Source organism: Euprymna scolopes, chromosome 39 (assembly GCF_053919585.1).
Source record: "Euprymna scolopes isolate OS-2025 chromosome 39, ASM5391958v1, whole genome shotgun sequence".
In the NCBI taxonomy this organism is placed as follows: domain Eukaryota; kingdom Metazoa; phylum Mollusca; class Cephalopoda; order Sepiida; family Sepiolidae; genus Euprymna; species Euprymna scolopes.
In genome coordinates this window covers 33098353-33111645 of record NC_136520.1, presented here as the reverse complement: position 1 = coordinate 33111645, position 13293 = coordinate 33098353, and the positions used below count along the sequence as shown (strand labels likewise).

Here is a 13293-nt window from a genome sequence, read left to right as displayed (position 1 = left end):
ATAAATACTCATAAGGGCATTTTTAAGCTAAAGAGGCTTCCTTTTGGATTAAAGGTTGCTCCTGCTATTTTCCAGCAAATTATGGACACGATGCTGGCAGGGTTGGAATTTTCAATGGCCTACCTTGACGATATCCTAATTAAAAGTGAAAATTTGCAAGATCATAAGAAGCATGTAAAAGAAGTATTCAAAAGAATACAGGAATTTGGTTTTAAATTGAGCCCAGAAAAATGCGATTTTTTTATGAAAAAAATTAAATATCTAGGTCAAATAATCGACAAAGAGGGTCGAAGACCGGATCCACAAAGGACTGAAGCAATTGAAAAGATGCCTGCTCCAGATTCAGTGACAAAATTAAAATCGTTTTTGGGATTAGTTCAATACTATGCAATTTACATCCCTAACATACATAATTTAAGAGCTCCTCTTAACGAGTTACTGAAAAAGGGTGTTAAATGGAACTGGAATAAGGAATGTGAATCTGCTTTCCAAAATATCAAAAGATGTCTACTGTCAGACTTAGCATTGGCACATTTCAATCCAGAAAAGGAACTAATACTAGCAACGGACGCCAGTGATTACGGTGTTGGCGCTGTATTACTTCACAAGTATGAGGATGGTAGGACAAAAGCTATCGCCCATGCTTCAAGAACGTTGGTTGCAGCGGAGAAAAATTACAGCCAAATTGAAAAAGAGGCGCTGTCGATAATATTTGGAATTACAAAGTACAATCGATTTCTCCATGGACGATCTTTTATTTTGCAAACCGACCATAAACCCCTACTTACCATATTTGGATCAAAGAAAGGCATTCCCACACATACTGCGAATCGATTACAGCGATGGGCTGTAACCCTCTTAAACTATCAGTTTAAGATGGAACATGTATCCTCAAAAAAGTTAGGACACGCAGATGCATTATCACGGTTGATCCCTAAAAGAAGCGAAAGTTTCGAAGAAACGGTAATTGCTGCGCTTAAAGACGAAAGTGAATGTACAAGTTCAATGTGTAATATGATACGTGAACTTCCGGTAACTTTCGAAAAAATAAAAAAAGAGGCAGTAAATGACATTTTCATTAAGAAAATGAAAAATCAATTGGGATGGATAAAAAAAAATAAAAAGGTAGATCAAACAACGCCTTTTTCCATCTGTGAAGATGTGCTCATGTATGGTGAGAGGATCGTAATTCCACTAACGTTACAGAGGAAAATTCTGAAGGAATTTCATACAGGTCATCCGGGCATTTCGAGAATGAAATCCCTTATGAGAGGATATGTGTACTGGCCTGGTATGGACAAGGAAGTTGAAAAATGTGTCAAGACATGCAGAGGATGTCAATTAGCAGCTCGAGATCCTCCAGTAAAAACGACGCCATGGCCAAAGACGGACCTACCCTGGTCACGTCTGCATATTGATTATGCGGGACCTATAAATGGTTATTTTTACTTGATTATTGTAGATTCTTTTTCAAAATGGCCAGAAATATTTAAGTTTAGACATCCAACAGCAAAAAACACTGTGAGTGCGCTTAATGAAATTTTTAGCCGTTTTGGAGTGCCAAAAACCTTAGTGAGCGATAATGGAACAGCATTTACTGCTCATGAATTCAAAGAATTCTGTGACTCACTAAATATTCTACATATGACAACACCTGTGTACCATCCACGATCGAATGGGTTGGCCGAAAAATTTGTAGATACGTTTAAAAGGGCACTTAAGAAAAATCTTACTACGGACACAGACGAACAATGTATTCAAACATTTTTAGCAATTTACAGGGTGACACCAAATCCTAATAATAATGTCAATTCTTCCCCGGCTGAGCTAATGTTTGCAAGAAAGATAAGATCTGTCTTCGATAGGCTGCTACCAGAGAAAAAGAAAGTTTTCAAAAAAGAAAACCTTAATACCAAGTGCTTCTCCCCAGGTGAAAATGTATATTTCAAAAATTTTCAAAATGGACGAAATCAGTGGGTTGAAGGTATTATCAAAAAAAGGATTGGGAGCATGGTCTATACCATCCAAGGATTAAGTTTTGTCTGCAAAAGACACAGAAATCAAATACGTCCCAGACTGTCTCCAAATGTGGAAGAGACACCAATGGAAACATTGTGCGATATTTTTGATATACCAAAACCAGCGTGTGTACCGCAAACAATGAATATTTCGCCTGAACCGACCATACGGGCTGGACAGAAACCTTTACCCCGGGTAACGCTGACCAGAAGGAAAAGCGCAAGAAAGAGAAAAGTTACCAGGAGATTAAGCCCTGACCCTAAAAGGAAGAGGTATTTAAGCTAAAATCAGGAAGATTTCAGCTTCAGGGGGAGGTGTTGTGAAGGAACATAACTGGCTATACACCGGTTACAAACTGTATATATATATTGGACTGTTTGGCAGACAGCGGCAGACAAGCAGTCGCAGTAAGACGGATAGTCTTACGTGTTGATTATCAGACTTTCTTCCCCATACTTGTTACTATGTACTTCTATTTACCTTAGGCGAGCAGCCTTACGTTTCTGTATTATAAATAAACCCCATTACACATACCACTCGGTGTAACTCACGTTTGTCTTTATTTCCTAAGTATTTAGGAATATAACAGATTCATACATAGCACTGTTAGTAAAGTCTTCGTTTTTTTCATGTCCTTTCAGTAGGCGATCACATTTCATGAATGAATTACTCTTGAGATTATTACCCCACGTGCTTTTGTTTTCCTTCTAAAATTGATTCTCCTTCTCCAGGTCATTTCCATTCACTTCACCTTTGGAAGCGTGGGTAGCACAAGTAAAGAAAGATTTACATAACACGACGGGGGATTAGGTGGGGCTGCCTGTCTGTCTCACATCCGTTCAAGCTCTAAAGCGTGCGCGTTCATTGGATAACATGTTATCTATAATATCTGGTAAATAGAAAAAGAAAGAGACTTTTCTGGTCCTCTTCTGTATTATAACCCTGTCATGAGCTCCCGTAATACATCTAAAAAATTCAGAAACAATTAAAAGTGGGAGTAAATTTATTTTGCTTTTGCTATCAAAGATTCAAAGAAAGAAATAACTTACTTGTAAGCAGATTGTTCCCTGACTTGAGCGGTGCCCAAAATATCCAATTGTTCAAGATTATGGCCATATGCAGCAATAGCGTGCAGATCATCATCACATACAGTCCTGAAAAGCAGCATAATATTAAACATCTTCATTATATATATATATATATATATATATATATATATATATACTAGTCCTGAAAAGGATAATATTAAACATCTTCATTATATATATATATATACAGTGATGATCATATTTATTGGCACGGTAAAATAAAAGTTAAATTTTGTCTAATAAATTCTAAAAAAGGGATTAAATTAAAGAAAATAACAAAGTATATTATGTATTTTTAACTGGCCTTTCCGATGCAGCAATCGGATTTTAGAAAAAATAAATAACAAAGGAACAACAAACATAATTGCAAAAAACCATTGTTCAAAATTATTGGCACGGCTTTGTTTTTCTTTTAGTATCAGTATAATATCAATCAATTTCCGGTTTACGTGCTTTCTGAACTTTTTTATAGCCATATTATGCTTGTTTAACGCTAATTCAGTGAATAATTTTTTTCAGATAATTTTTAGATAGCGATTTATTTAAACTATTATAAGTGACTAAATTATAATTTTCAATCGCCATGGTTAAAACTAAGGAACACAGCGAAGACGTCAGGAAGCTTGTTGTAGCATGCCATACCAATGGGGAGGGCTATGATAAGATTTCAAAGAAGCTAAACCTTCCCAAATCCACTGTTAGAGCCATAATAAACAAGTTTAAATCGCAAGGCCACGTTATGAGTTTAGAGGGTAGAGGGAGAAAAAGGATTCTTTCCCCAAGAGATGAACGGAAAATTGTTCGACAAGTAAAACAAAACCCAAGGATCTCTGTTGGGGAGATTGTTGATGAACAGAGCACCTCTGGAGTGAATGTATCTCGACATACAGTTGGTAGAGTTTTGAAGAGAGCTGGTTTAAAAGCATGTCGTCCAAGAAAGACTCCCTTATTGAAGCCTATGCACCTGAAAGCAAGGCTAGCCTTTGCAAAACGTCATATTGATAAAGATGTTGCATTCTGGAAACGTGTTCTATGGACTGACGAAACGAAAATAGAGTTATTTGGCCATAATAAAGTGTCTTATATTTACAGAAAATCTGGCGAAGCTTTCCTGCCTAAGAACATCATACCCACAGTGAAGCACGGTGGAGGCAGTTTGATGTTTTGGGGATCCTTTGCTGCCTCTGGACCAGGGCGACTTGTTAAGGTCACAGGTAGCATAAAAAAGGAAGATTATGTTAAAATATTGGATGAAAACCTGAAAGACTCTGCTAAAGAGCTCTCACTTGGTCGTTGTTGGTGGTTCATGCAAGATAATGACCCAAAGCATTCGGCTAAACTGACTAAGAAATGGCTTGAGGACAATCATATTAATGTTTTGGAGTGGCCATCACAAAGCCCAGACCTTAATCCAATTGAAAATTTATGGAGAACATTAAAATTGAGGGTAATGCAAAAGAAGCCTAAGAATCTTATTCAATTGGAGGATTATTGTCAGGAAGAGTGGGCTAAAATTACTACTGAAGAGTGCAACAACTTGGTTGTAAACTATGAAAAGCGACTGAGGAAGGTAATCAAGGCCAAAGGCTATATATACAATTGATTATTAAATAAATCGTGCCAATAATTTTGAACAAGGGTTTTTTGCAATTATGTTTGTTGTTCCTTTGTTATTTATTTTTTCTAAAATCCGATTGCTGCATCGGAAAGGCCAGTTAAAAATACATAATATACTTTGTTATTTTCTTTAATTTAATCCCTTTTTTAGAATTTATTAGACAAAATTTAACTTTTATTTTACCGTGCCAATAAATATGATCATCACTGTGTATATATATATATATATATATATATACTAGTCCTGAAAAGGATAATATTAAACATCTTCATTTTATATATATATATATATATATATATATATATATATATATATATATATATATATATATATATATATATATATATATACTAGTCCTGAAAAGGATAATATTAAACATCTTCATTGTTTATCTATTATATTAAGAGACTAGATCCTCGGGGCCTAGACAGGCTATCATATATATATATATATATATATATATATATATATATATATATATATATATATATATATATATATATATATATCTTCCAAAATCAGCCTTGACAGTCGTTTTAAATTCTTTTTCCTATGCACATCTTATCTTTCTTTTAATAATATTATTTGACCTCATTACCTTTTCCTTGTACCCAAATTATTCCACGGATTTCTGCCTTTTGGATTACTTTGGACCATCTCCCAATTACGCAATTCCCTTGGATTTTACTTGTGGAAACGGAAATTTAATCAACTTTTTTGGATTTTGAATTTTTGGATTTTACTGTTATTGGATGTTTTACCCTTCACCAGACTATCCATTCACATGAAATCTCCTTTTACTTCCCACAATTCCCTCTGCTTCACTATTTGTTATCAAGTAAGATCTATGACTTACTTGTAGTTTCATTAAATACTTTTGCAAGCAAAATCCGATCCCGCATTTTGCTAAATCCTACCCTCTGATGAGAAGGAAAGTATTTCTTCGAAACTCCACGGATTAAGGACTATCCACTTATTTTGTGCTTCCTTTTTAAAATTAAATATGTTTTTAACTCTTTTTCAAAGTGTTTTTAACATGTTTTATTAACTACTTGTTCTTATATATATATATATATATATATATATAAATTTAAAGGAGATTAGAACAATAGTCTAAAGAGCTGAGTGTATTTTAATGTAACAATGAAATTACTAGTTTAATCAAAATACAGGAAATAGAAAGAGCTCGTTGTAATTTAGATATATAATAAGCTCGATAGTTAAATGTCCTAGAGCTAATTCAATATTAAGTAATGTGATTTATAATTTAAAAATTTTTAAAAAATTTTAAAATTTAAAAATCAAATTTTAATTAAATTAAAAATCAGTTTCATAAGAAGGAACAACAACAAAATCAATTATCTGTACGATCGTTTCGGAAAACAATGCTTTTTATTGTGGTATACATCAAGTTATGTAGAATAATTATATATAGTTTTTTGGTAAGCAAGGTCTCTTCATCAGCAAATTTAGGAGGGTTTTTATTGAATTTAAAAGACACCATAAATAAACCTAGCATTAAAAGTAAGGCAGATGAATCTGAAAAATTGAAATAAAAGGTCTGGATTTAAAATTTATAAGAAAATTAATATGGGTTAGAGATAGAAATAAGTAGAGAAAAATATATATTTTTGAATTTACATAATAAATTTGCTTTAAAAATATATAGAGATATTTACCTTTTAATTTTTCTTTTTTTGAAATCAGGAACTGTGGTTAAAGTAGTCATTTAGATGTTTGCTATAGCTTTTTATCTTATTGAATGATGAATTTTAAAAGGGGGGACGCTCGTGCAATAAATTGCTTCCGTTAGCATATTTTTGATTTAAAGACGCTACGGTTTATATATAGAGAGAATATTTTTATTACAAGTTTTAAGGGGAGATAATTGTCATGTGTTCTTGACTTTATTTATAAATAATATAATACGGGTCTAAGGGAGGTAATTAGTCTAACTTAATTTATAAAAAAAAAAAAAAATAAATAATAATAATTGTAATCTATTTTTGCTAATAAGTCATTTTTAATGATTTAAGGTGGTTTATATTTATTAAATTTAAACCAACGTTTATGACTACATGTCAGACGCTCCTGTCTTGAATTTAATAGTTTGGTTGTACTTTTTATATCTTCATATTTTAAAATTTTTAGGGTCTCTTTTGTACATAGTGCACAAAATTTATCTCCTGGTTTATATGATTTGCAAGTCTCAATTATTTGCCATTTTAAGTTGAAAGAAATATTGCTGTTTTTTAGTTGCCAAATATAGTTGGATAGAGTAGTTTGGTTTGACAGAGAGTTATTTTTAAAAGAATGTTTGTGCGTTGAAATTCTATGTTTTATTAGGCCAGATGTGGAACCAATATATATTACTTCTTGATTGTTGTGATTATTTTCCGTTAGGTCTATTGTTGGATTATTATGTGGTGGGTTGATTAGTAATTGATCGGTAGATTGATTTAAGTTGGTGTTATTATTTAATCTGGTAGTTGAGTTATGGCTGTTAATAGGTTCATGTAGATTTGGAGTTTTTGATACTGTGCAGCTATAGATAACATTTTTAATTTTACATGAGCCTTGCATATTTATATGTATATATATATAAAATTATTACTATGATTATTTTTTAAATACTTACGGACATTAATGTTTCATCCTTTCAGGAATCTATCAATGCAGAGAGTTATGATTACAGCTGGTCGGGAGATTCGAACCTGGCCACAAAATCATCTGACTTTATTAGCAAGGAACAAACCACACAGCCAACATTAACTACAGGGTGCCCATAAGTCTGGCTACATAATGTAGTCAGACTTTGTGGACACCCTGTATATATATAAAAAGTGTATAAATTATTTAAATAATATATTATCATTTCTGATGAGAAGTGATTTTCTTTAAAAATGTCTAAAGAAAATATTGCTCATTTTCATATTTTATTTTCTAGCAATCTTGTAATAATAAATTAAGTTTTGAAATATATGTAAACCAGCCTTACATGAACTCTTATTTAAAAAAAAAAAAACATGCCAGTTATTGCCCAGAATACCCTTTATATTAAAAAATAAGAATAAAGAAAAATTCATGACATAAATTAATCAAGTTATTTTATTTTTAAATAAGAAAATCAAATTTTATGAATATCCAAGGAGTGAGTGTCTCACCTGCCATTTTGAAAAAACCAAATTTAATAAACAAAGGGAGATAACTATACAATAATTCATACTAGATTTATGTTGTAATGCTTACAATACAAATTCCTCTTGATCGTTTAAAAATGATTTTTTTTGCGCTCGCAATTTTCCCTTTTTTTTACTCAACCAACACCCTTACACACACCTCCACGTTTCCACATTCACGTCATTGGTTCGAGCCTGCCTGCCTACTACAACTTTTTTCTCAACACACACCTACAAACACCTGGGCAATGCCGGGCACCCAGGCTAGTATCTTAATAAAGTCAGTAATGAATCAAGAAAACTTCTTCAGAACACCTACCTGTTTGCGGTCAGAAAGAGTTTTTTTAGATTCTGGCATCTTTGCAGAAGTTCAATTAAGCATCCAGAGTTTGAGATCACGGATGAACTGAAAAGAACAATTAAAAATAAAGAAAAAAAGAGGAACGGAGATTCTTCATATATATCTGTGAGTTTATTGATGAAAATGTTATTTAAAAAAATTTTGGCCGTTGTCCAGAATTTCCCCCTCTATCATAAAAGTATAAAGAAAAATCTGTCATTTTCCTCAGCAATGAACAACTGTAGTTTTCTTCTTTGTCTTCTTTGGGCTTTTCGGTTGACTCAAGTAAATAATCTGTCATACCTCAATGCATGACTTGCCTTCTTTAAAGACTCCCCCACCATTCTTCAAACGGTTTGCTTTTATGAAGCCTAAGTTTATCTAATTTGCATATGAATGGTGAGAATTCATGTTACTTCCCCACATGACTGTTGAGCAAAAAATCAGCTACGTGTTGCCATCCTAGCTTTTCTATTGATAAGTAACTGGACTTTACAAAACGTGTGGACACATAAGCGTTTCGCAATCACTACAACTTTCCCTACATGTACGAACCTGTGGGGCACTTCTGCATTATGTGGGGCGAGCGCCATTGTTAGAGGGCGATAACTCTAATTTCTACTTGGTCAAATAAATGCCTTTTTTTTTTTCGAACACAAAAGTATTCGAAAACCAAAACATTTGGTCAAATAAATGCCGTTTTTTTTTTATCGGCCACAAAAATATTCGAAAACCAAAACATTTACTGTATAAAAATGTATCAAAATAAAAAACATTTATCGAAAAGTCTGCGTAAGAAAATATAATTTTAATAAAACAATTTTGTAATTAAAACAACATTGGAGTTTTATAAAATAATTTTTTTTTTCTTTTCAAGCAAATAAATAATTTTATTGAAAAATTTTTTGAATTAAAGCAATTTTGAAGGGTCAACAACAAATTTATAATTTAAATGAAACATTTTTCCAAATTAAAGCAACAGTGGATTTTTTTTTTCTGAAACATTTTTTTAATTGGAGTATAATTGTGGCACCTGTTGATTGAAAAGTTTGCATAAGAAAATATAATTTCAATAAAACAATTTTGTAATTAAAGCAACATTGGATTCTTACAAAGTAAAATCTTTTTTTTTTTTAACAAAATAATTTTAATGAAACATTTTTCCGAATTAAAGCAATATTAGAGTTATCATCCTCTGTTGTTCTGAAAAACACGATCTGGCAACAGTTTAGTGAAACATACAAAAATCATGGTCTGCATAATGCAGAAGTGCCACCTATGACAGAAAGAAAATATCATCATCATCATCATCATCATCTATATATATAAAAGGCAAAAATCGGTGTGTATGTATGTATGTATGTATGTTTGTTTGTAACGCTAAAACTTTTGAAAGACGGAACCAAACTTGACAAATTTGGTATCATATCGAAGCCCCATCACCCGGATGACAAATATCGAAATTTCACGTCAAACGGACTACTAGAAGTTGGTCAACTGATCAGTTATCTTCGAGGGGGGCCCCCAAAAAACCTGTCATTAACGCTAAAACTTGAGATGAAAGATTCCTCTCCCCTAAGAATAAAACATATGTTCAATATCTGCTTTTGTTTTTTCATTGTTTATACGGTCCCGAGCAACGCCGGGTAGCCCTGCTAGTATATATATAAAAGCCAAACGTCTGTGTGTATGTATGTATGTTTGTTTGTAACGCTAAAACTTTTGAAAGACGGAACCAAACTTGAAAAATTTGGTATCATATCGAAGCTCCATAACCCGGATGACAAATATCAAAATTTCACGTCAAACGGACCACTAGAAGTTGGTCAACTTATCAGTTATCTTCGAGGGGGGCCCCCAAAAAACCTGTCATTATCTATATATATAAAAGACAAATGTTTGTTTGTAACGCTAAAATTTGAGATGAAAGATTCCTCTCCCCTAAGAATAAAACATATGTTCAATATCTGCTTTTGTTTTTTCATTGTTTATACGGTCCCGAGCAACGCCGGGTAGCCCTGCTAGTATATATATAAAAGGCAAAATGTGTATGACCATTTCGTGTATGTCTTCAAAAGGCTTTTCGAGCACACGCTCCCGGGGTCGTTACTATCGCTTAAAACTGTGTATATGGATCCTATATAATAATATCTAGGAATTAGGAAACGCGTAGCGTATAGATTTATTTACGTCGATTTTTACAAAATTATTGTTATTTTGGCTTCTCGCGTGTTGATTAGGCTTTTTAGTATAAATAAAATGAAACTAAACTCAAACGGACGTGTTCGCGGCAATGCGCCGGGAACAGACGCTTACGCTGCGTAACTTGTATGTGACCTTCTTAATTAGGTCAAATGGAAGCAACAAAGTTAACATTTATTACGCACGCCTGTTTTTATAGTTATAGTTACATAAATAAATTCAAACATGTCTATGCTGTATGTCGCGGTGGCCCGATGGTAACATCGCACGTTTTTTTTTTTTTCACACATTAATTTCCAACTCAAGAGTACGGGTTCGATTCTCATACTCACCTACCAAAACATTTTTTCATTATTGTTTAACCCCCCCCAGAGTTTTGATTTACCTCAAGAAACCCGGGCATCGCCGGGTACCCGCCCCGCTAGTAATATATAAAAGGCAAAAATCGGTGTGTATGTATGTATGTATGTATGTATGTTTGTTTGTAACGCTAAAACTTTTGACTGACACAACCAAAGTTGACAAATTAGGTATCATATTGCACCTTGATCACCCGCATGACAAATATCGAAATTTCACGTCAAACGGACAATTAGAAGGGGGTGAACTGATCATTTTTCTCCCAGGGGGGCCCCCAAAAAAAACTTTCATTTTAACGTTATTCAATACGTGTCACGTGACGTGACGTCAGCTCAAACTTTTGACAGACACAACCAAAGTTGACAAATTATGTATCATATTGAACCTTGATCACCCGCATGACAAATATCGAAATTTCACACCAAACGGACCATTAAAAGGGGGTGAACTGATCATTTCTCTCCTAGGGGGGCCCCCGAAAAACCTTACATTTTACCGTTATTCATTACGTGTCACGTGACGTGACGTCAGCTCAGTAAAATGTCGGCTCCGCTGAGAAAGATTAAGCTCCCTTCGAGGAGTTATTGATACTATGACACAGTTAAATATTACTTATCGAGTCGAACCGTTATTACCAACGGTTTTATCGCACTTCAAAAACAAGAATCCCAAAATTACACGAAAATTGACGTAGGGAAAATGTTTTTATTTTTGCTTGAAGTTTTTTTGCCGGCGAGGATGACTTTGCTCTTTGTAAAACATGTAAATAAGATTAAGCCATTTTGTTTATACATTCTAACTCTGTTAACTTGAAGGGGGAGGGGTTGGTATCAGTATCAGGCCGCTTATGTAAACGAAAATTAGGTTGCGTGCACATGTATCACCATATTTCTCTCTCTCTCAATCTCTTCTCTCTCTCTCTCTCTCTCTCTCTCTCTCTAGACCTCTTTCTCTTCTCTTTCTCTCTCTCTCTCACCCTCTTTATCTACTCTCTCTCTCACCCTCTTTCCCTTCTATCTATATTAGCACTTATCAAGGCCAATAGGCAACTCGAGATTGAGAGTTCAAACGTGCACAGTAGTGAAATTTGGGAAAGAGGATGGAACAACTTTCTCTTCTGCCTCTCTCTCACACTATTTATCTTCTCTCTCTCTCTCGCTCTCTCTCTCTCTCACCCTGTTTCTCATCTCTCTATATTAGCACTTATCAAGGCCAATAGGCAAATCGAGGATAGACTCGACAATGAGAGTTCAAACGTGCACAGTATTACAATTTGGAAAAGAGGATGGAACAACTTTCTCTTCTGCCTCTCTCTAACACTCTTTATCTTCTCTCTCTCTCTACCCCTGTTTCTCTTCTCTCTATATTAGCACTTATCAAGGTAAATAGGCAACTCGAGGATAAACTCGACGATGAGAGTTCAAACGTGCACAGTATTCAAATTTGGGAAAGAGGATGGAACAACTTTTCCTTCTGCCTCTCTCTCAAACTCTTTATCTTCTCTCTCACCCTGTTTCTCTTTTCTCTATATTAGCACTTATCAAGGCCAATAGGCAACTCGAGGATCAACTCGACCATGAGAGTTCAAACGTGCACAGTATTTAAATTTGGGAAAGAGGATGGAACAACTTTCTTTTCTGCCTCTCTCTCACACTCTTTATCTCTCTCTCTCTCACCCTGTTTCTCTTCTCTCTATATTAGCACTTATCAAGGCCAATAGGCAACTTGAGGATAAACTCGACGATGAGAGTTCAAACGTGCACAGTATTCAAATTTGGGAAAGAGGATGGAACAACTTTCTCTACTGCCTCTCTCTCACACTCTTTATCTTCTCTCTCTCTCTCACCCTGTTTCTCTTCTCTCTATATTAGCACTTATCAAGGCCAATAGGCAACTCGAGGATCAACTCGACCATGAGAGTTCAAACGTGCACAGTATTCAACTTTGGGAAAGAGGATGGAACAACTTTCTCTTCGGCCTCTCTCTCACACTCTTTATCTTCTCTCTCTCTCACCCTGTTTCTCTTCTCTCTATATTAGCACTTTTCAAGGCCAATAGGCAACTCGAGATTGAGAGTTCACACGTGCACAGTAGTGAAATTTGGGAAAGAGGATGGAACAACTTTCTCTTCTGCCTCTCTCTCACGAAAGAGGATGGAACAACTTTCTCTTCTGCCTCTCTCTCACACTCTTTATCTTCTCTCTCTCTCTACCCCTGTTTCTCTTCTCTCTATATTAGCACTTATCAAGGCAAATAGGCAACTCGAGGATAAACTCGACGATGAGAGTTCAAACGTGCACAGTATTCAAATTTGGGAAAGAGGATTGAACAACTTTCTCTTCTGCCTCTCTCTCACACTCTTTATCTTCTCTCTCTCTCTCTCTCACCCTGTTTCTCTTCTCTCTATATTCGCGTTTATCAAGGCCAATAGGCAACTCGAGGATCAACTCGACGATGAGAGTTCAAACGTGCACAGTATTCAAATTT

At 34.5% G+C, this 13293-nt stretch overlaps 1 protein-coding gene across 1 annotated transcript in view; it reads right to left on the bottom strand.

Annotated features, from left to right (window-relative positions):
- The window catches only part of LOC145263726 (F-box/LRR-repeat protein 4-like), a 102359-nt gene that overhangs the window by 16833 nt on the left and 72233 nt on the right, over positions 1–13293 (bottom strand). Inside the window, exons 14-15 of the mRNA XM_080120699.1 lie at positions 8224–8310; positions 3069–3173 (exon numbers count right to left, since the gene is read on the bottom strand). Of these exons, the coding sequence (XP_079976825.1) occupies positions 3069–3173; positions 8224–8310 (192 nt within the window). The remainder of the gene's footprint in view (positions 1–3068; positions 3174–8223; positions 8311–13293) is intronic.